Source organism: Magallana gigas, chromosome 8 (assembly GCF_963853765.1).
Source record: "Magallana gigas chromosome 8, xbMagGiga1.1, whole genome shotgun sequence".
NCBI lineage: Eukaryota > Metazoa > Mollusca > Bivalvia > Ostreida > Ostreidae > Magallana > Magallana gigas.
This window is the reverse complement of record NC_088860.1, coordinates 43,010,046-43,036,652: the sequence shown is the minus strand read 5'-3', so window position 1 is coordinate 43,036,652 and position 26,607 is coordinate 43,010,046. Positions and strand designations below refer to the sequence as shown.

At 34.5% G+C, this 26,607-nt stretch overlaps 1 protein-coding gene and 1 long non-coding RNA gene across 2 annotated transcripts; one reads left to right on the top strand and one right to left on the bottom strand.

Annotated features, from left to right (window-relative positions):
* Window positions 1-7,093: 7,093 nt before the first annotated feature.
* On the bottom strand, window positions 7,094-9,087 carry LOC136271108 (uncharacterized). Its single transcript, XR_010708937.1, has 3 exons — window positions 8,700-9,087; window positions 8,373-8,450; window positions 7,094-8,155 (listed from the first exon to the last, which is right to left on the bottom strand). It is a non-coding gene; the product is annotated as an uncharacterized lncRNA (long non-coding RNA).
* A 5,345-nt stretch (window positions 9,088-14,432) lies between these two features.
* On the top strand, window positions 14,433-21,323 carry LOC105319637 (putative leucine-rich repeat-containing protein DDB_G0290503). Its single transcript, XM_020063835.3, has 8 exons — window positions 14,433-14,736; window positions 14,987-15,424; window positions 16,667-16,972; window positions 17,446-17,520; window positions 17,948-18,133; window positions 18,815-19,114; window positions 19,431-19,550; window positions 20,296-21,323. Exons 2-8 carry the CDS (start codon window positions 14,987-14,989, stop codon window positions 20,719-20,721), a joined length of 1,851 nt encoding a protein of 616 aa, XP_019919394.2. The 5' UTR covers window positions 14,433-14,736; the 3' UTR covers window positions 20,722-21,323.
* Window positions 21,324-26,607: the final 5,284 nt, after the last annotated feature.

Here is a 26,607-nt window from a genome sequence, read left to right as displayed (position 1 = left end):
GTATTATCTCTAGTTCTTGAAGCTCAATATACTTTAATAAATATTCTTTCACTCAAAAATCACTCTTACTAAGAAAGTGCAAAAGGATAATTAGATTTGCTAAATTACAGGATATGTACCATTAATTAAATATTAACACTTCTGTTATGGTTAGAAATATAATTAATGTTAGCTTACCAATATGAGATGAAGTAAAGTCTATACGTATCAAGGTCTTTCTAAGTCGTAAATATTAAGTCTTGTCTCCTTAGCTTTAATATGAAGAATGTCTTAAAACACAAAGAACTTCTGGAGGGAAATCCACAGACCAATGAAACCCAACTATACAAACTTAAAAACCAATAGATTCTCTCTGTAAAAACACACCTTTTGATTGACCATATAAGGACCATATATCCTAAGGGCCTTAATTAACTTTAGCAAGTAAACCTAGGTGTTCTACCTGGGTGATTTAATATAAAACTACATGTATTGCTAAAAATATATTATATCTTAACTAATTAATATCAAAACTGTAATTAGATTTATCAATATAATAATTAATAAATCTCATACTATTACATTCTCCCCCTCCTTTTAAAATGATGTCCGCATCATTTCAAAAAGAAACTTACTCAAATATAATTCCTTCCGTTGTACCCATCTGAAAATAAACTGGAATATAAAACATGTATTTACAATTAAAAAAAAAATTTAGTCATCAGACAGCAACTTCAGCAATGTGGAGGAAGTCTCCTTATCCAATTTGCTGGCTTTGTCAGCTATCTGTGAAAAAAATAAAGCCTTATCTCTCCACTTACTGGACTGAATTTGGTTACAAATGTAACTATTCATCCAATTAGGCTTAGTCCTCGTTCGAGTTGATCGTCTTACTGGTGTTCTTTCTGGAATTTCATCAGATTCATCTTCTTGGTCTCTAACAGCATTGTCAGGATCATCTACAACCTGTAAAGGAATAACAACATTATTGTTATTTACATGTGTACTAACTTCTGGGTCATCAGTATCCGTCAACTGATTGAGAGCGTCCTCTCGCGACCCTTCTTCCAGGTTCTGGACACTATCCTGATCGTCACCAGTGACAGTGCCAGCATCACTGCTCCTCCCATCATCTAACACATCAGACTCATCACCAACTACAGGGGGTTGTCCTGCAAAATAAAGAAAATCATTCTCTTCATCAGACTCATCTGTGTTGTGTTGATTAGGGGGTTCTTCAGCTTCTACTTTCTGATCTCTGACTGTCCGCAGTTTCTTGGTTCTGGGAGCTGGCACGGGAGAAGTTAACTTTGTCCCAATCGGCAGTAGTAGATTCCTATGAAGGACTCTGATCCTCCCCTGACCATCTTCTCTACGGACCTTAAATACTGGTATCTCTTTATTAGGCTGCTTCAGGATGATATATGGATGATCTTCCCATCGATCCTGAATTTTGTGTTTTCCGTCAAAACTCACTACTTTGACCAAAACTCTATCACCCTCTACTAAGGTAACTCCTCGGACCCTGGTGTCATAGTGACATTTCTGTCTGGCTTGAGAGTTCTTGTTAGCAGTTTCTGCCAGTTTATATGCTTCTTGTAGATTCTGTTTTAAATTTTCTATATAAACTGGCATAGAGTTTGACTGTTCATTCCTATTTATACCAAAAACTAAATCAACTGGAAGGTTAGGCTCTCTACCAAACATTAAATAGTAAGGTGAAAATCCAGTAGAGTCATGGGCTGTACAGTTGTATGCATGAACCAGAGGATAGATGTAATTTCTCCAGTTGTGTTTCTGCTCTGGATCTAGAGTGCCTAACATGGAAATAAGAGTTCTGTTAAAACGCTCTGTAATTCCATTGCCCATTGGATGGTACAGTGTAGTCCTTGATTTTGAAATTCCAGTGATTTTACAAAGTTCTGTGATGATCTTGCTGCAGAAGTTTGCTCCTTGGTCAGAATGAAGTCTTTGCGGGAGGCCATAGTGAACAACAAAATGATTGAAAATGGCATCAGCTGTCGTCTTGGCAGTCTGATTCTTCGTTGGCACTGCAACCGCATATTTGGTAAAGTGATCTGTAAGAACTAAAATGTTCTGAATGTTCCCTTTGGATGGTTCCAAGGTCATAAAATCCATACACACCATCTCTAGTGGTTGGGTAGTGGTGACACTCACAAGTTCAGCCCTCTGGTTGTTGGGTGTCTTGAACTTAATACATCTGTCACATTCATCAATCCACTGTGTGATATCTGCATGCATCTTCGGCCAGTAAAATCTCTCTCTGACTAAGGAAGAAGTCCTGTCACGGCCAGGATGACCCATGTCATTGTGCAGATACTGTAAGACAAGATGACTAACCTCTCGAGGTATGACATACTGATACTTGTCTTCAGGTGTCTTGATCTGTCTAACAAGGAGGTCATCTTTGATCCCTAGTCTCTTAAAGTTCTGGTGTAGTATGGCTTCGTACTCATTCCTAGCTGTATTTGGACTTGGTTTTTCACCATCTCTGATGAGTTGTGTCACTGATGATATAACCTCATCTTCCATTTGCAACTTCTTCAGGTCAATGTGTCTTCCATCTAGATTGGGGAAAGTTGTCTGTAGTTGCTGACAGCTGGCTGGAGATGCTGGAAGAGTAATAATGTACGGCTGCTTCTCTCCTATAGCCGTGATGGCTCTAATGGCATCTGCATCTAATGTTTCTCTGTCAGTCTTACCTGGCAATCTAGACAATAGATCGGCATCAGTATTCATCTTACCTGGCTTATACGTGATGCTGAAATTGTAAGATGATAACGAAGCAATCCATCGATGACCTGTAGCATCCAGCTTAGCAGTGGTGAGCACATACGTCAGAGGGTTGTTATCCGTAAATACAGCAAACTTGGCTCCGGTCAGATAGTCTGAAAACTTTTCAGTGACTGACCACTTCAAAGCTAAAAACTCAAGTTTGTGTATCGGATAATTCCGCTCCGACTTGCTCAAACCTCTACTAGCATAAGCGATGACCCTCTTGGCTCCATCCTGTTCCTGGTAGAGAACAGCACCAAGCCCACTCATACTAGCATCTGTATGTAGTTCGAAGGGCTTGGTGAAGTCAGGGTAGCCAAGAATGGGTGCTGTTGTCAGTCTTTCCTTTAGAGTGCTGAAGGCTTTGTCTTGCTCTTTACCCCAATTCCATGAAGGTGGAGGCACTCTCTGTTTTCCTCTAGCTTTTTTTCCGACAGCCATGATGTCAATCAGTGGTCTTGCTATCTTGGAAAAATTCTTGATGAACTTCCTATAGTATCCAGCAAATCCAAGGAATTGTCGGACTTGTTCAGGGTTTGTCGGGATAGGCCAGTGTTCCACTTTCTCTATCTTGTCCGGATCAGCCTGTATCCCTTCCTCGGAAATAATATGTCCGATGTACTTGACCTTCTTCATCAGAAAATGACACTTCTTGGGAGACAACTTCAAACCAAACCTCCGAAATCGATCAAAAATCAACTTGAGGCGGTCAAAATGCTCCTCAATAGATCTTGAAAAAATGATGACATCATCTAGGTAGATAAAACAGGACTTAAGATGTAAATCTCCCAGGCATTCTTCTTGAAGTCGCTGATAAGTAGCTGGCGCATTCACAAGTCCGAAGGGCATCTTGTTGAATTCAAAGAACCCCAGAGGCCCAGCGGTAAATGCGGTGCGCTGCTTGTGTTCCTCAAATATCTCAATCTGGTGATATCCAGATTTCATGTCTAGTACCGTGAAGTAGCGATTACCGGACAGTGAATCTAAAATCTCATCTATCCGTGGCAAAGCATAGTTATCTCTGATAGTACGAGAGTTCAACTGCCGGTAATCTACACACATTCGCAGGGACCCATCGTGTTTCCGGACCAATACAACGTTGGAGGAAAAGGGAGAATGAGATGTCCTAATTACTCCACTAGCAAGTAGTTCCTTGACATGGGTCCTCACTTCCTCGATCATGGATGGTGGTATCCGCCGGTATCTCTGCTTGAACGGTGTTGGGTCAGATAATTCTATATGATGCTGGACCTTGTCTGTTGTTCCGATGTCGGTTGCCCCTGTGGAAAAAATATCTTGGTACTTACCTATAAGACTTCTACATCTGTCTGTCTCTTCATCTGCAAGTAGATCACCGATGTTGATCTTATCCAAGATATTTTCTAGCTTGCTGGGTACTGATTCAGTAGATGGTAACTCTGCCAGATAAACTGGCTGCATCTCACAAATCAATGCTTTGGGAGGGACTGATACAGTCCTAGTAGTGACATTGGTTATCTCTACAGATATAGATGATGTACCATCATAGTCATAATAATGTAGAGATGGTGTCACATCTAGATCGGGAGGAATGCAGGAGTTGGATGTAGACTGCAACATGGACAGAACTTTATGATAGGGAAGCTTCTTGTCCATGTATGCATCAAGCACAACTCTACTGTTTGGTAGAATCAAGACTCTAGTTGCTTCAGCTAGCTTAAGCACTGCTAGACGATTCCCATTCCTCTGTAACTGTCTCTCCCTTAATGTTAAACATCTGAAAGCCATATAAAATGGAGCATGCACATCAGCATCTTGTAGGAATCTAGATCCATATTCGTCTCTTAAAATGTCTAATAGCCGATTCAAAATGTTTGTGCCAATTAAAATTGGAACTCTTGTATTATAATCACTGTCTGGAACAATCAAAAAGAGGCAGTCTCGTAAAACATCAGTGGAAGGTAAACCACAAGTGGCAAAATTAACTGACACATATCCAAGATAGGGCAAAGCTTGGCCATCAGCACACTCTACTTCCAACTGTTCTCCTATAGGCAAGAGCTGAGTAGTGTGGGCCAAGTAGGAGTCATAAAATGACTTTGATATAGTAGACACAGTAGCACCAGTATCCAATAATGCTAAACATTCTGTGTCGTTAATTGCCACGAGAACCTCATTTGATGTTCCAACTAATTCTTGGTAAATGGGACTTTTGTACCTTTGGTCAGATCCTTGTCCCTGGGATTTGACCACCTGGCGTTTAAATGATCCAATCGGACTCGACAACCTAGAGCAATATGCCCCTCTTGTCCACATTTGTAGCAAATGACTGGATCAGATTGTTGCTTTCATTGTGGATTCGTGGGTCTGGGAGCACTGGGACCAATAGGATGTGCAGGCATTCTGTAAGTATATCCTGGCTGTCCCCTGCTACTAGGATGTCCTCTACGTCCTCTCTGGAAAGCTGGTCGCTGCCTGTTCCCTTGAAAAGGAGGTCTATAGTATTGCTGCTGGCTCTGAAGTTGATTGATCTGTGCCTGCAGTTCCTCAAACTTTTCATCGACAGATGTGTCAGTCTTGGAAACTGTAGCTCCCTTAGCTAAGGCCTGCTTGGGTTTGTCTGCAGTAGTCTTTGCTGGGTGTTCCATCTCTATCTTCCTCACCTCAACTCTAAATAAATCAAAGTCATGGATGGAATGGTACAAGTATCCACAAAGATCCTTAAGTTCTCGTCTCATTCCTTTGTAGAACATGGTTTTCAGCATCTCGTTGGTGTTACGAGGAAGTACTTTTCCCAACTTCACAGCAGTATTCAGAGTTTCTTCCAAGCGGCAACTCCAAGCTGAACAAGATTCATCGTCCTTCTGTCTTGCACTATAAAATTCAGCTAAAACATCTTCCTTTTCCAAAACATTTCCATATATACTATCCATTTTATGGAGAACCTCATCAATGGATGCACTTACTCCTAGTCTCATGATCACATTCGCTGCTTCACCTCTGACAGAACGGCGAATGGTCTGAAGTACTGTCTCTTCACTCTTAGATTCCTTCATCAGACAGGTTACTTCATATTTCCACAAATCATATGAGACATCAGATTTCCTGTCTCCTGAGAATATGGAAATCCGGGGTTGAGGTTTGAGGTATCCAGCTTCAGAGTCTGACTTCTGCTTTGTTCCACTCTGTGGTTCAGGTTGAAGACCAGTACTGGAATTTGAAGCTGCCCAAGCTAAGAAATTCTCTGGTCTTATCTTCATCTTCTTCAATGCATTCCATACATGAGTCATGTCATCTGGAGTCATTTCCTCACTACCTGATTCCTGTTGCTTCGCTGTCCTTTCTCCGCTAGTCTCTTGTTTAGCCATCCCTGAAGGATTACCTGATTCACTATCTGATTCTTCACCTTTGATGTTCGGCATATTTGATAAACACAAATAAAATAAGAGGTATACACCTAAAACAATTGATCAGGAGGGTTGTTCGTTTAGAACTAAATAAACATTGGGCTAAATAATTCAAGGGAAAGTCTATATTTCACCTATTGAATACTCTAGACACACCTATTAGGGATATTGTAATTTAAACAGGAGGGTAGCTCTTAAATAGAACTGTAAATACTGTTGGGCAACAAACAAAAGTTTGTTCTCTTTTCAAAAATGAAAATAGAAATGCACTTCCGGTCTATAATGCACTTCCGGATGCAATACACAAAAGGCTTTGTGAATATTGTCAATATAAATAACCTTATAAATAAATAACCTGTGTATATCAATAATCAAGTACCTGTGGTGATGATGAGTAAACAAAACACTCTTACCTGATAAACATTGTTTGGTTTTTTTTTTTTGAATAATCCTAAACTACATAAATCAAAATTATAATTATTTATCTCTGAACAAAACACAAAAAATCAGCTGTTCATCAATGATATTCAGAGACTCTTACACTTCATCGAATTTATTAGAATAAATCACTAGGAATGGACTGCGTCTGAAAAAAAAATGATATCTTTTACCTGTATGATAATTCAAAGAACAAGTGCAAACCAAAAACCTTGAATAACTATTGAAATGGTTATAGGTAAACTAAATCGTAATTTTCGTTGCTTTCGTTAACTCGCTTCCGGTGTAAAACGGATTATACGGATATCGAGCTCGATCGGATTGCGCAATCAAGGAAACGATCCCGAGCTAAAAAAAAAAAAAAAAAAAATTGAACCCGATGCTAAATCTACAGCTAACGTAAATAAATAGCAAATTAACTTTATCTTAAATTAAGTAAACTTTACAGGTATGATAAAAATAATTTGTAACTGAACCTTTTTTTTTTTTTTTTAGTAGAACACCTCACTGACTTTAAAACAAACTGATGTAAATCCTCCAAATAAGGACCAAACAGCCAACTCTATTCAATCAATGCCAATATATAACTGATCACAATTTACATCAATATAGTAACTGTAAACGTCGTGTCAATAAGTCAGCGTTGATCAGTCAAAGAAATAGAAGTTATATCTATATACTATACTCAGGTGAATTAGACAATTAGTAATAATGGGATATCTGGATCTTGGAATGGTGCTGCGCGATATGATACCTCACTTACCAAGTTCTTGCACACACGTATGGAATAATTCTGAATAAATTCAAAATAAGTTGACAATTATGAATACCTCAACTGATTTATCTGTATGGAATTTCTAACTAATTAACTATGTTACTTAATTAAATCCCCAAAATACTGCAGCTGAATAATACACCGATTGCAATCTATATAGTCAATAGTAATACCGGCACAGTTATTTTAAACACAAATAATATAAATTGCTAACATTTTGAATGACATATGGAATGAAACTGGCCAAAAATAGAAAAATATGGTACCATTCAAACACTCACCGATCGGTTGATCAGTACAGACTGTAGTCACGTGACGTATACAAACACAAAATACACAATCACATCACAGATGAATGAACACACACAGAGACATTGAAAGCACAGACACAATGCATACAGAATATGAATTCACAGGACATTCACAAAATCATCCATCCGGAGCCGTGTGTAACACTTGGATCATTTAGCTGTCGCAACTTGATCGTTGTATTGTACGGATATAAGGTCTACCGGTAATCGGGGAGGCAAGCTGTGCTGCGCGCGGAACACTTCCAGATGTGCATGGGTACATGTATGCGTGGCACTATGAGCACTTCTCCATAGGGTTGTTCGAGTGGGAATATCTGTATCACAATAAGGGATGTCCCAACGTGGGCGCCAATGAAACAGTGCTGGTTCTATACTTAATATATAACACTGTATAAGGTTCTGGACATCCCTTTATTATTGCGATTACAGATATAATAGATAACAGATAAATAAATAAATGAATGAATGCCCTGAAATGAAATATAACAATAGTAAGTGATATGTATAAAATACATTATGGACACAGTTATATTTTACTCTTATTAAAGGGCAATAACTCTTATATGTAATTATACATGTAATTACACATTTTATCCATACAGATCATAAAAATGCTTTACAGCTATATATGAGATGTCTTTAAATTTGACATAAGTTATAATAATAATGATAAAACATAATCCATACCATTCATATGGGAATGGGCAGTCCCACGCCCTATGAGTGTGCACTTTGCTATTATAGCTTACACAGCAGAGACAGACACTACAAATTATATATATATATTTCCATAAGTAATACTAAAATACAGATTACTTTAAAATAAGATTTTCACTAGTATTATCTCTAGTTCTTGAAGCTCAATATACTTTAATAAATATTCTTTCACTCAAAAATCACTCTTACTAAGAAAGTGCAAAAGGATAATTAGATTTGCTAAATTACAGGATATGTACCATTAATTAAATATTAACACTTCTGTTATGGTTAGAAATATAATTAATGTTAGCTTACCAATATGAGATGAAGTAAAGTCTATACGTATCAAGGTCTTTCTAAGTCGTAAATATTAAGTCTTGTCTCCTTAGCTTTAATATGAAGAATGTCTTAAAACACAAAGAACTTCTGGAGGGAAATCCACAGACCAATGAAACCCAACTATACAAACTTAAAAACCAATAGATTCTCTCTGTAAAAACACACCTTTTGATTGACCATATAAGGACCATATATCCTAAGGGCCTTAATTAACTTTAGCAAGTAAACCTAGGTGTTCTACCTGGGTGATTTAATATAAAACTACATGTATTGCTAAAAATATATTATATCTTAACTAATTAATATCAAAACTGTAATTAGATTTATCAATATAATAATTAATAAATCTCATACTATTACACTTGCACAATTTTTCAACGTTATCATCCAGGTACTTTTATCTCCTTTGCAATGGAAAATCCCCAAAGTCTTTTAATTTTTAGCTGTGTATTGAAACCTTACAAGCTTGATGGGGCGTTTCAAAGGGGAAATCTTTTTTGTCTCATACTATTGATTCAGAATAAACATCGTTTGAATCCAGGGGTATTTATGAATATAGAACAATTTTAGAAAATGTGCGGCAAACGTTTCTTGGGACAAACTTTTGGAAAATGTGTCTTTTTATAAAGGCGAAATAATGACTGAAAAAATACCTGGCAATTGTTACTTTTTAGCTTCAAATTCTTTATCCATGGCTGCTTGTATGATGAGTTGCTTTAAGCCAACTGTTTCAAAGCAGGATTTGTTAAAAATATTCCATATATAAAACAAATGGATGCAAATTAACTAAATTCAAATTTGTTAATAAAATAGAATATCAAATTAAATTTGTAGGAACAGTTCTAATTATGAGAATTGTTTATTAAAGTTACACTTAAGCAAGTATAATAGTTATCATAATTGGAGGGGCCTGTCAAGTAGAGAGAAGTTTCATTAAATCGAATGTTCAGTAGTTCGAAGATTCAGTACTCCGATGGCCCACTAGTCCGTAAGTTCATTAGTCAGAAGGCCCAGTAGTTCGAAGGTTCCTTGGTTCAAAGGCCTTCTAGTCGTTAAGTTCTCTTTTAACAAGTTCTTGTAGGTTTAGAACTCAAAATACATGTACTACGTACTATAAGAGGGTACTATAACATTGATTGTTATCTCTATACAGATCTGTAATATTTTTTTCGTATACCCGTATGTATGATAACTTTCTCCGGTATTCAAATTTCTGCCTCTTTAATTTGACTTTTGTTGCTCATGAATTATTTCCGGAATAGGGATGATTTGTTTTTTTAACTGGAGTATTTCGAATTTGGTGTGTGAATGAGAAACATGCATCTATCTTATGACATATTGTATTGCACACTGAAATTTTCTTTTCCATTTACTGTCTGATTTTTTTGGTAGACACTTGTAAGTGACATGAAAAATAATCTTAAGTGAAAAAACTCATTATATGTTGAAAATCCTGGAAAATAAAAACAAATATGTTAGTCCAAATGTTATACCAAGGACAACCTTTATTTAAACACAAAATTATCGGATTTCAAAATAGAGACAACTGCATGTTTTCATAGTTATAACTTATGATTGCATATATTTAACAGTAAATATTATCAATGTGCATAATAGTGCCTCTAAAATCAAATTATTTACACAATTTAGCTCCAAAATGTTTCACTAAGGACATTTACGCTACACCATGGACTTTGTCTGTTATAAGAATCTAAGTTTTGATATTTAATTTGTTTTGACAGCTTGAATGTATTTTAATTGCATTCAAAATGACCAAATGTACATTTCAACAGATATATTATACAAGTAACTGTTATTCTGTACAAGTTCAGGCTTAAAATTTAAGTTTGTTATACAAAAGACACAACAAGTTACACCATGGACACCATTCTATCTAGTTGATGAATGATTTTATAGTATTTTAAAATACAACTGTTTAAAAACATTGCATAATCTGTCATTAAAGGTATTTATACAATACTGGGTGTTTTTTTAATCAGAAATACATGCATGGGAATTAAAATACTCTTTTGTGTAACATTAAAAGTCCTTGGTAACACATTTTGTTTAAAGTCAGATAATATTTTTTAGGGAAAATTTGGCTTAAGCTATAAGTCCGATATCCTGTTCCTCGGCAGGTCTGTGTAAGGGATATGGTACTCAGTTGACAATAATAAGATTCTTTTAATTTAGTCAGCATGTAAAAAAAAAACCAACTTACATGGTGAATGAATGTCAAAATTTAAAGAAGATAATGCTAATCCTACAATTTGTTTACAATCAGCTGTTCGAAGAAGGTCGCATGTGACGTCAATGTACCACGTGACTCGCTATCTAATTAACGAGGTTTTAAACGATCGGGGCTATAATTTAAATTGATTTTATGGCTAATTACCGCTTTTATACCGTTAACAAACTGTTAGGAGTAATTATAGATACACAAGGAAGCCAAAAAATGTAAAATGTCGTATACTTCAGAAACATGCGATATGTCCTTTAAAGCCTGTTGGCCTCTTAGTTGTTGAAAACAACATTGCACAATTTTTAAACATAAAATATTAGTAAGCCATATAAATATATGACCATATAAATTATATACGATATACAGTACCTGTCATCCATTTCTTACATGTAATGTAAATTTGATTGCAAACCGGCATATTTTGGCTATCTGCATTTTAATTTTTGTTGACTAAGTCTTAATTGTTTAATTCACATTAACTTGATGTAGTTGTATGCACATATACATGTATATATATACTATGCATTTTTAATTTTGGGACACGTTTTGTATTATTTATTACCAAGAACCATACGATTCATAGATAAATATAAGATAATACATTGTCAATTAAGGAACAATGCAATTATGTTAATGGCAGATATGTACATGGTTTAACAGAAACCACAATGTGTGTAATTGTGCAGATTCTGTTGAAAGTGCTTTTTTCAAATGTCCCAAGTATGAATCGTGTATGAATACTCTTTTTTTAGGCCATAAAAAATATCATAATTAGTTCTGATCATCAACTTTTACTTGAATTAGTGGTATATGGTAGTCCTTATCATGGACTTCATATCAAAGTTCAAATATTTAAAGTAGTATGTATATACTTTTATTGCAGAACACGTTTTGTAATTATTTATGAAAACAGCATTTAGCCTTATATTTTCTTTTCAAACCGGTACCATATTATTAGTTGTTTTTTTCTCTTTTTTTTAATTTGTATCTTTTCTATAGTCTGTGTTGTATTACAAATATTGAACATTTAAATATTTTTGTTCATTATGACCTTAATGTTGGGAGAGAGCTCAAATATGTTGTGCCTGCTGCCTAATCCCAGTCAATAGTATTATATTGAATAAAATATTGTTTAACTAAAGAACATATAATATACTCTATACATAGGCGTCAGAACCGGAAAAGGGTGGGTGGCGGGGGGGGGGGGGGGGGGGGGGGGGTAGATAGACATACAATGTAATCATAATGAACCAATCAATCATTTATTTTTTTTAAAGTTTTTAATCCGAAAAAAAAAATAACCTGAGCTGTAGAGCCCCCCTCCTCGCGAATTGTGGTGATTTTAATTTTTTTTTTTATTTTGCTTGTCAAGATTTTGGATACGTCTGCCCCCCCCCCCCCCCCACACACACACACACGCACACATTTGATTTGCCTCTGACCCCTATACTATATTGTAAATTCATTATTTTACACGAGTACTTAATTCCGCGATTACCCTGTTTTGAATCAAATCACGAGAATATAAAATCAAGAGCGTCAATTTTTGTAATAACTTCCTATAGTTTAACCCAGTCTAAAAAATAAATGCGAGATTTTGCAATCCATGGGGGTTGCGTCTCGCAATTTTACGCGGATAGTAAATCCTTGCGTTTAATTACATGAATGAATCTACAGTATATAAGTTTGACTTAAAGTGAATGTAGGGGTAATGTCAAAATTAATTCTTTCGGCCAATGTTAATTACAAGAGATGGTGAACACACACACACACACACACACACACACACACACACACACACTCTCTCTCTCTCTCTCTCTCTCTCTCTCTCATTGAGTACTTTTTATAATGATATCGCAAACTTATTGTACTTCTTGTGGAAAATCAATGTGTTTTTCATTTTTAATTTCCGTGAAATGTTTGCTAAAGTAATAAAAAAAATATTGCCACAAAGTCAATGGGAAATTTTGAATTAAGGATCATTTGTGGTACTCTTTACATTATTATATCTACATGTATATATATAATTGTATCAATCTGTTACAACGAGATGATGCAAGTACATCTGTTGTTCTTTAACGCTTTGAAAAAAAAATGGAAGGATCGAATGGGGGATGAAATAGAGTACGTATTATTATACTTTCATGTTAAATACTGAAATCTGATTGGTTTAAATTTCGCAGTTGGTATTCCGTTCTATTACCCTCAGCGTTAGCAACACATTTGGCAACGAGTAACACAACGAATTGTTACATGCGCGTAAATTATGCGCGTACGGTTCGCCGTAGAATTCACTTCATTTCTATATTATAATAATAGCAGTAAAATTATCTTTAAAATTAAGACATTCAGTATAATAAAATAAATATTGCCTGTTTGGGAGGGTAACTGTTGAAATTGACACCCCTCGAAAACCATAGTCAACCGACACGAAGCGTTGGGGTGTCAATTTCAACAGTTACCCTCCCAAACAAGCACTATTTAGGGGGTGGGGTGGTGATATTCATTTTACTGTGCAGGTTTTCGCCGACAACAAAGACCATACTTTAATTGGCTTTAAACGTATTTTAGCAGTCATTAATGTACATGTATCTTAGAATACTGCAAATTCCTAATTAATCGCGAGGAATTTAGAGGTGGGAACTGTATGAAATAGGGATAAATGTTCAACGTTCTGGCGATTTTATACAAAACAGCGAGATCGCGGAATTAAAATTTAATACTTGCGTAATATAAGGAATTACAGTATAACATAGAAGAATGGGGTCGATTAATGAATCAATTATGCACAACATAAATCTTCCAAACTCACAAGAAAAACCGCTCAGTATAGACACATACGTATGTGTGTGTAAAAAATGAAAAGTATTGTAAAGAAATACAGTACTTAGAATTTAAATTTTGAAAAAAAAAATAAGAGAAAGAGAGAAAAATGCATGTGTTGCATGGGGTTCGTGTTTAAAATTAAAAAAAAAAATCTAATCAGTCTTCTTCACCAAAATCGACCAGTCCTGTATTTAATATACACTCAGGTGACAATAGTATGTCAATTTCATGGAAAAAACAACAGTATTTAAATTTTCAAAGAATTGTTTAAAAGTAACCTAAAAATGAGCAGTTATTTTAACTTGAGCCAGTTGTTAATTTATCAAGTAATGCATGTATTCTAAGGGTCCTATATATATAGCTGATTAGAAACATAACAATTATGAATAAAATATATTTAAAAATTAAAAGGAAATTTAAAATGTATATTGTCGCCTGCGATGGCCCATCTAGATACAAACTCTGCTTAGACGTAATCCACAATGTTAATTCGATTAGACGGTGTAGTAGTTCAAATAGAGAAATTTATAATACTGGCAGGCGTGAAATGGGCTTTAATTCATATGATGAACGCACATGCACGTGTACACACACACATAAGGAACGTAATACACCTGCAATGATATATTGACTTCCTGTTCACTCCTGTAAATTTTGCCAGTATTATTGGAAAAGATATTTAAACTCCTCGACTATAGTCATTTTATTTACAATCTTTTAAGGAAATGCCTGTGGTCTTATTTCCATTTTCGTTTACAGAGAACACTGAGCCCTCTTATCTGTGATATAACGCTTGATGTTTGAAACGGACTATAAGGTATTTCCCCTTAGAAATTTAAGTTGCTAAATTTAGAATAGATGTCGATAGTGGTAAAAGCCCTTACTTTTACAACGTAGGGACCTAGCGTGTTGATTTGAGGATTTTCCCGTTTCTTCGCCTTCAAGGTAAGAGTCATATTACTATGTTATAGACCAAAAGTTCCCTATTCCCTACCCGGTTAAATATAGTTTGACTGGTTTAAAATCAATACCAATTGTTATCAGCATGCATGTGGCAAAATCTAGTTCAGTTTCTGGATAGATTCCGAACTGAAATACAGACACTGTTGAACTCTCATTCGTACCTGTGGTAGTATTTTATGTGTGTTGTGGGATTTTTCTGACATTGTTCAAAGGTTTATTTAAATTTGTTCAGATGGCGACTGAAATGACGAGGTCGAATTCGTCCGAGTCCGCTCTGAGTTCACAACAAAGTCTAGAACAGGAACGAGACTGCTACAAAGAAAAAGTGGACCACATGAAGTTACTTCTAAAACAGTGCCAAACCGAACTCCACACGTATAAGATCCGCCACGGGGGAGTGGAGACGTTCTCACGACTTTTACAAGAGACAAAACAGGAGAATTCTAGCTTGAATAAGAAATTAAAGACATTGGAAACAATTGTGAGGAATTTACAAAGTAGGCTGATCAATCATGGGTTATCTGCCAGTCTCAGTCTGGAAGAAAGCGATGACTTTATTCCAGGAACGTCAAAACAAGTGTTAGAAAACCTGACCAGAGAAAATTCGAGACTAAAACAGCTTTTGAGAACGTCCCCATCGGACCCGGAAGAAATACAGACCTTACAACAGGTACTGTGTTTTTGGCTTTTGATTGGCGGATTGTACGAACCAATCGCTGTTTTTTTAAGAAAAAGTCTTGTGTTTCCTTAGAGAATATTGATATGGTTTTTTTTTGTTTTGTCAAAGATTATTATTTTGCTTCAAAGCACAATTTTAAATAAAAAGTTACATTAAGATGAAGGGTGATGGAAGGTAAGGTCACACCTATTTACGTAAATGGGGAAATTGGGAAAGATTGCATTCAGTAAGTTATAGTCAGTTTCCTACAAGATACTTCCTGGTACAAAAACGACTCTCAATAGAGAAATCGAATCCGATTGATTCACACGGCATGACATGCATGCAATGACAAAGCACTTTCTTTGATTATCAAATCTCTCTCCCTCTCTCTCTCTCTCTCTCTCTCTCTCTCTCTCTCTCTCTCTCCTTTCAGGCGGAGTGTCATGTATTACTTAAAGCTTGTTCATCAAGTGCATAGGAGATGAATAAATTGGGTATAACATTAACTAATTTAGCTAAAATAAGAGAATGGGGCTTTTTGTGGGCATTTCCCTTTAAAACTGGTCTAAATCCTTTCTCTAGCCTCGATCTGTTCTAAATGTCAACGTGACAGCTAGTTCATCACGTTCATAAATAACTGTTCTTAAAAAAGTGCATGATTCACGAAAATGTGACAATTTCATTGTCAGATTTCTTCATTGAATAGAAATAATAAACATTTATTTTGCTTCCGAATCAAAAAAAGAAAAAAATACTTATTTAAAATCCCACCTAGCTGTCTCCAAAAAACTTTAAAAGGGAGGAAAGCAAAATATACAGTTTTTATACTTGAATAACTATATCAATAATTTCATTTCTGAAACACTTATTGTTAAAGATTTGTTGCGGTGTGTGTTAATTACTGTGGAATTATTCAAATTTGTGGGTGCTGATTTTTGGGGATTGCTTAAAATTTACAGGTACATCACTAACGAATGTAATTTGGTGTATTCTCTTATACCTACTAAAGGAAAAGTGACTTTAAAATCAAATTTATTAATTCATGGAGTGTGTTAATTCATGGATGAGAGGTACCCATAAATTCCACCAAAATTGAGCCACCACGAAATCTAATGATTCTACTGTAAATGATTGTTGTAAGCTGAGTTTAATCTGAGAGCCACCCTCCTCATAAGGTTTTTTTTAACATTAAATAAAACAATTATCAACATTACATTAAAGTTTTTGAAATTCTTTATTTCTAATCTGTAGAAAGTGAAGGAATTTTCTCAGAAAAACACCGCTCTTCAGCAACAACTTGAGTCAAAAGCATCACGAGTGAATGATCTTGAGCGAGCCCTGTCGAGCTCAGCCGATGAAAAAGATGCACAGATCCGCAGACTCACAACTACAGTGGAAGAGCTCAGAGAAAGCTCGCGTACTCGAGACGTGCTCTGTATATCCCTGGCTGAGGAAACGAATAACTTACGGCAGCAACTTACCGATGTTGGAACGCAGTGTCAGCAAATGGCTCAACGCCTCGAAAACAGCAAGACAAAACAAGGCTCACAACTTAAGGTACGTATTATTGATGACAAGGGGCATAACTCTATAAATTTTTCACTTTTCAAAGGATATTGTGTGAAATTATCGGAGCTATTGTGTGTAGGCAAACTATGGAATCTTTAGAATTAAAATCTTTACTACATATCACATTTAAATACTGTATATTCCTTATATTACGTGAGAACTTATTTCCGCGATCCCGATGTTTTGCATCAAATCGTGAGAATATAAAATCGCGAACGTGGGACTTTTCTCTTTATTTCTTAGAATTCTCAACTCTCAGAAAATAATGGCGAGATTTTAAAATCAGCGAAACGTGCTTCTCGTGTTTTTATGCGGATATTAATTCCTCGCATTTAATAAGTCTACAGTACTGAAGTTAAGAACTGATCTATGGATTCTTGTTTTAAATTCTTTGTGTTTTCCCGATCATTAGAGGACCAGTCCATAGCTTTATCTCTCATTGAATGTTTTGTCTTCTGAAGGGTTCAGACAAACACCCAGAAGATGCGGATAGGCTGAGGGAGGAAAACTACACAGTGAAGGCCAAATTAGACGAGGTATGACTAGAATTAGAGAAAGAGGGGGAGTGGTTAAATGAGATATGACTAGAATTAAAGAATGAGGGGGAGTGGGTTATATGAGGTATGACTAGAATTAGAGAAAAAAGGGGTAGTGGTTAATATGAAGTATGGCTAGAATTAGAGAAAAAAAGGGGTATTGGTTATATGAAGTATGGCTAGAATTAGAAAAAAGGGGGAGTGGGTTATATGAGATATGGCTAGAATAAGAAATGAAACAAGAATTAGAGAAAATTGAGGGGGGGGGGGGGAGGGGGGGAGAGAAATTGGGTTGGGAAGTAGAAGTGAAAATAATCACATGTCCTGTTTCCTTGTAAAATATCTGATTTCAATATCAAATCATGATATTTCATTCTTTTTTTTGAATTAAAATTTATCCTAAAAACTGCTGATATTTGATTGTTAGGTTATAAAGATGAATCATCGGTGGCAGTCTTACAACACGATGCAGGAGCAGCGGATCAAACAACTGATGTCGGAGGTCGAGTCCGCTCAGGCCCTGGCCATCACGCCCGAGCGAGAAGAGTCGATCAACCGTGCACTGGACGAGGCCAAATCCAAACTCCAGTCTCTGGAGAACCAGAAAAAAGAGGTCAGTATAAGGCTTTATGTGAACTAGCTGTAATAATATGGCCCTCTCCCAAATTTTTTTTTTATTAAAATTTGTTTTGGAGTAAACATCAGATATTAAAAAAATTGGAGAGGGTTAGATTATTGCAGCTATATCTGAACATGTTCCGTTTTCCTACACTGAAAATTTCTTCATAAATGCAGGGTAAATATTTTCAAGACATTAGCCGGTAAGGGGGGAAGTATTAATAATTTTCTTTTTTGTGCAGTTTTGTACATTCTTGCAATTGCACTGCATGTTAAAAACTAAATCTGTAGTTGCTTTTTGTTTGCATTAAAATCAAACAATTAAGATGCTAAATGCATATCTATATTCAATTAAAGAGATTCAGGTAACAGCACTAAAATACAGGATAGCATAAAGTTTGGAGACATATGCACCTGCATATTTCATCAACATTGAAGAATTCTGAGGCAGTCACATCTTATTATCTATGTTTTATGTTTGCAGTTAAAGTTGTCAACTGTCTACCTTCAATATATTACTAGCTGCAATAATGTAGCCCTCTCTCAATTTTGGGGGGAAAACAGAAGATTTTAAAAAGAGTCGGAGAGGGCTACATTATTGCAGCTAATATATTGCATGTATTTTTGCATAATAGACTAAATGCTTATTGGTTTACTGTTGTTTTATTTTAATTAGTTGGATACAAAATTAAATGAGGCCTTGACTTATAACTCCCACCTAACGCAGGAAGTAGAAAAGCTCCGAGAGGAAGTGAATTCTCGTCGCGAGGGAACCTGTCTGAGCAGTAACTCAGAATCCATCGAGGCCCTGAAACACCAGATCCAAATCTGTACCGAGGACTTTGAGTATGAGCGCAGTGACCGAGAAAAGGCGCAGCATCGAATATCTCAACTCGAGGAGGAGATGAGACAGATTAAGGCAGAGCGTGATCGCTATAAAACTCGCATATCTCAGCTCGAGTCTGAGAGCAGCAAGGTTGGTATTACGGAGATTTTGTAATCTTTTCAATGTTTATACATGTACAAGGGAGAGTTTATCTTTGTATCAGGAACTGAAAATGAATTGCTATCCAACATAGAATTAATGCTTTCTTTTCAATTGTTTTGCAACAGTTTTGTAAGAAGAAAAAACAGTTTTTGAAGTACAGATTTTTCATTAAAATATCAAAGAGAAAAAAAAGGTTGTTGGTCGCTTGTTTGTTTTTAGACTGAGAGAGATCCAATAATGAAGGAATTTAAAATTTGTTTGTTTACAGAGAGATCTAATAATGAGGGAATTTCTTTGTTTACAGAAAGATCCAATGAGCCGGAACCGGTTCCCTCAAGTCAACCTTGACTACAATCTTCTCACCAACCAATCACTGTACAATGACTTCAACCTTAACCAGGGCAACCAGGGTCTTTCTATGGAGGTAATGACCTTGACCTTGTCTTTCTCAACATCCCCTAAACTTTTCACATATTATGACCAGTTGGCCATTTTTCCCTTCGTTATAGCATTACATGTATTTAGTGTTGATAGATTTTCTGTAGTATGTATTAACCAAACAAAATACAACATGATACACAGAAGCTTAACATCATACAATCCGTTCTATCTGAAAATGAGTATAAAACCCCAAATGGGAAACGGTTAAGGTAAACATCTTAGTGTTGTTTTTGGGTGTTAGTAGGTGCAATTATGTGCCTCTAAATCCTTTATTCCCCATAAACATGTGGCTATAAAGTTTATTTGCTGCCAAAGAACTCTGCAAACATTTATACTTCTCCCCTCTATGAATTATAAGTGTAATATAAAGCAGTAGAAGTCAAATTTTAATTTTCATATTGCAAGTAAATATTAAATTATTTAATGAATGACAGAAAAGAACATGTTTATAAACTTCTGTTTGTTCTATTTTTGTGGGAAATGCTATGCAAGAGACTGTGATTGAAATAAATTTAAATTATTGTCATCTTCTTTGTTTAGGTTTGTTTTATATAACATTGAAAACAGAACAAAATTCTGAAAATTATAAGTTTTGAAGCATTGAAAAAGATATTTCAAGATCTTATCACTATTTCATTAGTATTTACAAGTGTCCACAATATCATTTTTTGTAATTTTAAAGCAATGGAAACTGTATAATTAGATTCTTTTTCTGTCCATATTTGTAGACACAGTTGGCTGCTAGAGGTCCAAGTCACTTTGCAGAACACAAACCTCCAAACAGTTTACCTATAGGCCAGGTCAAGGGTCAAATGTCAATGGATCAAGGTCACTCTGGGACAAAGGTTGATGCAATGTATGCTGCACAGAATATGAATGAGGTAGACAGTAACCACCTCCAAACAGACAATAGTACGCCCTCCTCTCAACACAGTGTTCCTAAAAAAGAGTCAAACCCTCCAGATAAGGCTGACTCGGATTTTGGACTTTCGGTGACCGTTCCTTCTTTGAATGACCTTGATGACATCAATGACTCGGAAAGTGACACTCAGTCTGGGAATGGACAAATGTTGTCATGTCCTAAATGTGGACAAAGTTTTAGTGCCGATTGCCATGCTCAGTTAGTGGAGCATTTGGAAGTGTGTTGTGATTGACCTTGAACTTTTTGAACTTTTGACCTCTGAATAATGTGTATATTTATTTTGTAATGATTCATAGGTAACAGAATTGGGGGACGAGGGGTTAAATGATCAGTCCTTTATTAAAAAAACAATTTGGTAAATCTAGATGATAACAGTTTGAAGATTTTATAAATTTAATATAAATAACACAATAAGTTGAATTGCCAAGGGCAACAACATAACAAATACATCATCAAATACTATCCTTTCTGCAAAAATAATTTTATTGAAATATACATCGAAAACATTGAATCCGTTGATAAACACATGTATATATACACACGGCAATTGGGTTTCTCCGTCTACCTTTAACTTCATGTATTCCTAATTAAATGAAGGTACCGGTTCTCACACAGGTGTTCAGATAAGTCAATAATTTCCGAGTTTTCTTGCAATTCGTGGTAAGAACCACAAAATTAAATGCTGTTTTGAATGTGGATTTCAGAGACACCCAAATCACTCGTCCATATTTACATGTATACATTCTGGCAAGCTTTAAACTATTGTTTATAGGATCATATAACATTGGTAGGTGAATACATTGTACAATTATAGTCTGTGATATAATTCTCAAATATCGGGATATGACAATTCTGTCAAGTAAGACGGGGACTTGGCAGAGAAGAACTGCATTAATGCAGAATCGATGACTAAACATTCTCTCTACATGATAAAGTACTATGGGATCATCTAATTTTGGGAGGCCAAAAGGTTTATAGGGATTTTATTTTGTGGGTACGTTTGTATGTTTTACTGTTAGTAATGAATAATTTGTTTCCTAATTTATTGTGGATGTTAATTATTCATGTTGTTGAAGACTCACAAAATTAATGACAATTGAGCCGACTAAGATTCTATAGATTACACCTAAAATATATTTGTGAAAATAAGACAGGATATGATGTCATGTAACAGGATATGATGTCAAAGACCACTAACATTGAGAATCAAGGGGAATTGAGTTCAAATTAGTCATTCAGATTACACAAAGAAAGGATGACATGAAATTCAATGTGTGTAGGTAAAATTTACAGAGCATGTATGAGGAGCCTATTGAATAAACTATTAACCTGGCCAGACCAATAATTTATGCTTCAATTTTCTCCTTTCCAAAGTTATATCAAAATTTAATTACAAATGTAAAGCTAATGTTTATGACTTTATCAAAATAAAGATGGCTTTGATATTTGATTTTAATGATACATAGAACTGATTTCTTATGTGTACTAGATTTGAAAATCATATGCATTTTGAAAGATGTGATTTTCATCATATATACATATGTATGGCTTGCAGATTAAATAAACTTCAGTTTAAGACTATCTTTTATGAGCAATTAACGTGATACAATTTGATAATGTTTAATATTGGAAGGGTTGTAAATATGAAGTTTTAGCTGGTCAAGGGAGATAAGTACATTTTTTTCCTGCGATGTAGATCATCATGGATTACCTCCCTTGACATGGTTAAAATAGACTTGGGTGCTGACTCCAGTGTTTGCCAAATAATGTTTCATCCCCATTCATCAATACTATGTCCTGTGCTGTGTATGTATGTTCTTGACTTTTTTAATTACCATGAATACAAGTGGTTATAAGATATTCAGCTATCCAATGTTTTTATGTATCTGTCAAAGTTTTGATAGTAAAATCAATCATTATTAGAAATATTGTGTATTATAATTCATGCACGAATATATCAAAGTGGGGGAAGGGGTCATTTCGTGAGCTTTAACTTTTTCAAGGAGGGGGGGGGGGGGGGGGGGGGGTCCTCACCAAACCCTCACCCCTTTTTTTAGGTCCGTGCATGCTTGTGCATATGAGGAATATTCCTCAGGAATATCTGCCGACTAAATTTTTATTGCTTGCTCTTTTGTCTCATGTTGCAAAGATAACTCACTTACTTATCATGAAAAAAAAAACATTTTCTTTTAATAACATTTTTTGTTGACTTTCGTCCCCGAAATATAACTCTATTTATCAATTTTATTTTTTTTTTAAATTTCTACCCCTATTTGTCATTAAACAGTAAATAAGTTGGGAATAGCTTTAAATTATCTGTTAAAGGGGCATGGTCACGATTTTGGTCAAATTTTATTTATCTATTTTTATTATTTGCAATGCTTTAGGAATGCATTTCTAATGATCAAATGAAATTTGGGTGTCAGTCACTTGAGTTTTAAGCAAAATACAGGGCTCACAATTCTTCGTCATGTAAACAAGGCTCGTGCCCTGTTTTTGTTTCCATAAGTTCAATATACCAGTAAAAAATCGTTTTAAAGCTGGTTTGTCTATCTTAATTATTATTCATTTAAGGACGTTGTTTACTCAGGGTTTGAGTTCTCAAATCCGGATTGTTAAAAAGTTCAAATTCATGAGTAAATTTTGTTTTAAATACAAAAAGTATTTGTGAAATGAATTATTATTGAGACAACTATCGATATTTTTACTAAATTATGAAAATAGGCTCTGACAAAGTTTGACTTTTAGCAAAACAGAGGAAATTCGGGCTAATTTTTGTAGATTTTGTTTTCCACTGAAATATTTTTGGTAGTGCTATGGTATTTAAAGTTAAGATTTTATTTGTTAGTCAACATAATTTTGCATATTTTCTGTTGGTTTTATCTTGATTTTTCGTTTAGATAATCGTATGGCACAAACGACAAAAATATTGAAAAATGCATAAAAATGATAAAAGACACCATATCTCAAAATTTTGATCATTGACCTCATATAAATTTTATGCCAGCAAAGAAAGGTCAATATACTTAGTTAAACACTATAAATGTTTAAGCATTATCATCATTCAGTTTTTTGTTATATTGAATCAAAAATAGGTAGTAATTTAAAACTGATAGAGGAAATTCGGACTAGAATATCTATAAAAAGTGTTCATGAAAACTTAATGTTTTGTATCTATTAAATGTCACTACCATTCATAAACTGTATTTCATTTGTTAAAGAGTTTAAATAAGCAATTTGTAATATTTTCACAATTAAGAAAATCTCATTCATAGTGTAAAATTTTTATGGATTTTTCTTAAATTTTCAAAAAATATTCAATGGCCATAAACTCAAAAAGTAGGTCATTGACCTACTTTTTTGAAAGTGAAGAATAACACTACCAGGTAAGATCTATAACACACGGTAGTTGGTTTTTCATTATCATCAGTGGAATTTTTTTTCATTCTGAGTAAACGTCATCCTTAAAGCATAAATAAACAGTTTCTAACGATTAACACATTTATTTTAGGTCTAAAACTGGAATTTTCACTTCAACATTCGAAATCGCTTTGTTTACATAACGAAGAATTGTAAGCTTTGTAACTCGCTGGTAACTCATCAAATGACACTCAAATTTTGGTTGCCTATTTAAAATGCCTTACTAAAGCATTGTAAACATCAAATTCGAAAAAATAATTTTTGACCAAAATCGTGACCATGCCCCTTTAAACTATAATAAAACACGTAACGGTTTTTGAGGCAAGTTCAAATATGTAACAGTAACAGGTTTCAGAGTGGACATGCGTGTGACATGCGGGTAATTATGATACATGTGTAGTTTATTTTTGTTCTCTATATATGATTGCATTGAATGCACGCGTATTTATCTTATGAATAGTTCTAAATCTAGATATGGTTGCATTGAATGCACGCTTATTTATAATTATTATGAATAGTTCTAAATCTCAATATTATACGCCGTAAATAACAGCTATAAGCCAATGATCATGAAATGCCTCTCTTTTTACTGTAGTTTAATTAATATCCAAAAATTTTCAACTTACAAATCTTAATTACAAAAATAATTACAAAACATTGAAGTATGTTGAGTCTTTGAAAAATACAAATCTTAATTATTTACCTGCAATTCTTTATCACTCTATACTTCAATGCAAGTACCTGTCTCATGTTAATTATAAAATTAATTTGGTGGTCTGGATTCTTAGTAACACCAATTACAAGTAAGTGCAGTGCCAAATAAGTGCAAAAGCTTTCCCTTTCTTTGTAAAAGCCAAGAAAAAAAATCATAATTTACTGTATATATTTTTAGAAATTGATATTGGCTTATTTTTTGCAAGGGGCAGAAAACTCTTTTTAAAAAGTTCCAAGTGCAAAAAAGTTCATTTAATCGACTGCATTAATTTATATACATACTCCCAAGTTTGGTTTATGTCAGCCTTATTATAATTTTAAGATACATATTTAATGTAGTTTCTATCAAAGAAAATTGTTAAATTCACCTGTTATTGATGGACTACCTTAAGTGTAAAATACATCAGTATATACATATACCGGTATAAAATGTGCATGTTGCCAGTATTTACCAAAATAAGTACTCTAATGATGACGCTATTAAATCGATATCTTTTCTTTGCTGAACAGTCAGTAATGAAAATATATGACCATAACAAAATTACATTTTCATGAATTTTACTAGAACTGAAATAAAGATACATATGCACTTATTGCACATGTTAAAAAATTGCAAAAAGTCAGAGTTTCGACAAGGCTGTGCATAACCCTATATCAATCATTCAATGAAATGTTAGGGTATAGTAAAGGTGCATTTATTTATAGAGTCTTCAGAAAAAGTACTATGGCTGACGTGTGTAGCAGAACAGAACATGCACATGTCCAGTCTGATCATATCACTGATATTCTCTCACAGAACACTTATATCATGGCCAATATTAGATGTTTTCTAATGCAACACATTATATCAGATTTTCTCTTCAAAATATGTATCATGTTTGATATCAGATATTCTCTAAAGAAATATATGGTTAATATATGATATTCTCCAACAGAACACATATCATGGTTGATATCAGACATTCTGTAACGGAACACGTATCATAGCTTTAATATAATACAGATATTCTCTAACAAAACACATATCATGGCTGATACAGACATTCTGTAACGGAACACTATCATAGCTTATAACAGATATTCTCTAACAAAACACATATCATGGCTGATATCATGTTTTCTTACAGAAATGTATCATGATTTCTATTAAATGTTCTCTTACAGAACATATATCACGACAGATATCAGATATTCTCAAACAGACATATATCATGGCAGATATCAAATATTCTCTAACATATCATGGTTGATATGTGATATTCATATCATGACGGATATCAGATGTTCTCTTACATAATTTGTATCATGACATATCAACTGTTCTCTCACAGAACATATATCACGGCAGATATCAGATGTTCTCCAACAGAACAAGTATCATGGCTGATATTGGATGTATGGCAACACATCATGAATCATTAATGATCAATAATGATATTCACTCCCTAAACAGTCTACCAAAAATACTCTGTTCATAATGTATAGGTGTTGATTTTGCTATTATGATGTCACAATGTCGCATGTGCCAAAACCAGTATTTTGTCATGAAAACCTATTTTTACTATGGTGAGATCTATAATTTTTTTTTAGTATCATAGGGTCTATAAGAGAAATTATAAAATGGTCTTGTGATAGCAATCAACCAATCATATGCATGGGAAAAATATGATAATATGATAAATTTAAAAATTTCACAATTTAATTATGACAATTTGTTTTATTCTAGTTTTTTTGGTAAAAAATTAAAGCTGTCATTTTATGTTTCTTGTGAAGGTTTACCATTTAATTTAATAAAATTAGGTGCAAGAATATCTCACAATTCGTGCTAGTGATAAAATATATCCACAGCAAATGTTATTTGTCAATAATCATGATAATCCACTTCAAATGTTATTTGTCAAGAGATGGTAAAAAAAGAAGAGAAAAGACAGAAACTCAACAAACTTTGCATAATGGTTAGTTTATAACAAAGTCTTGGAGAAGA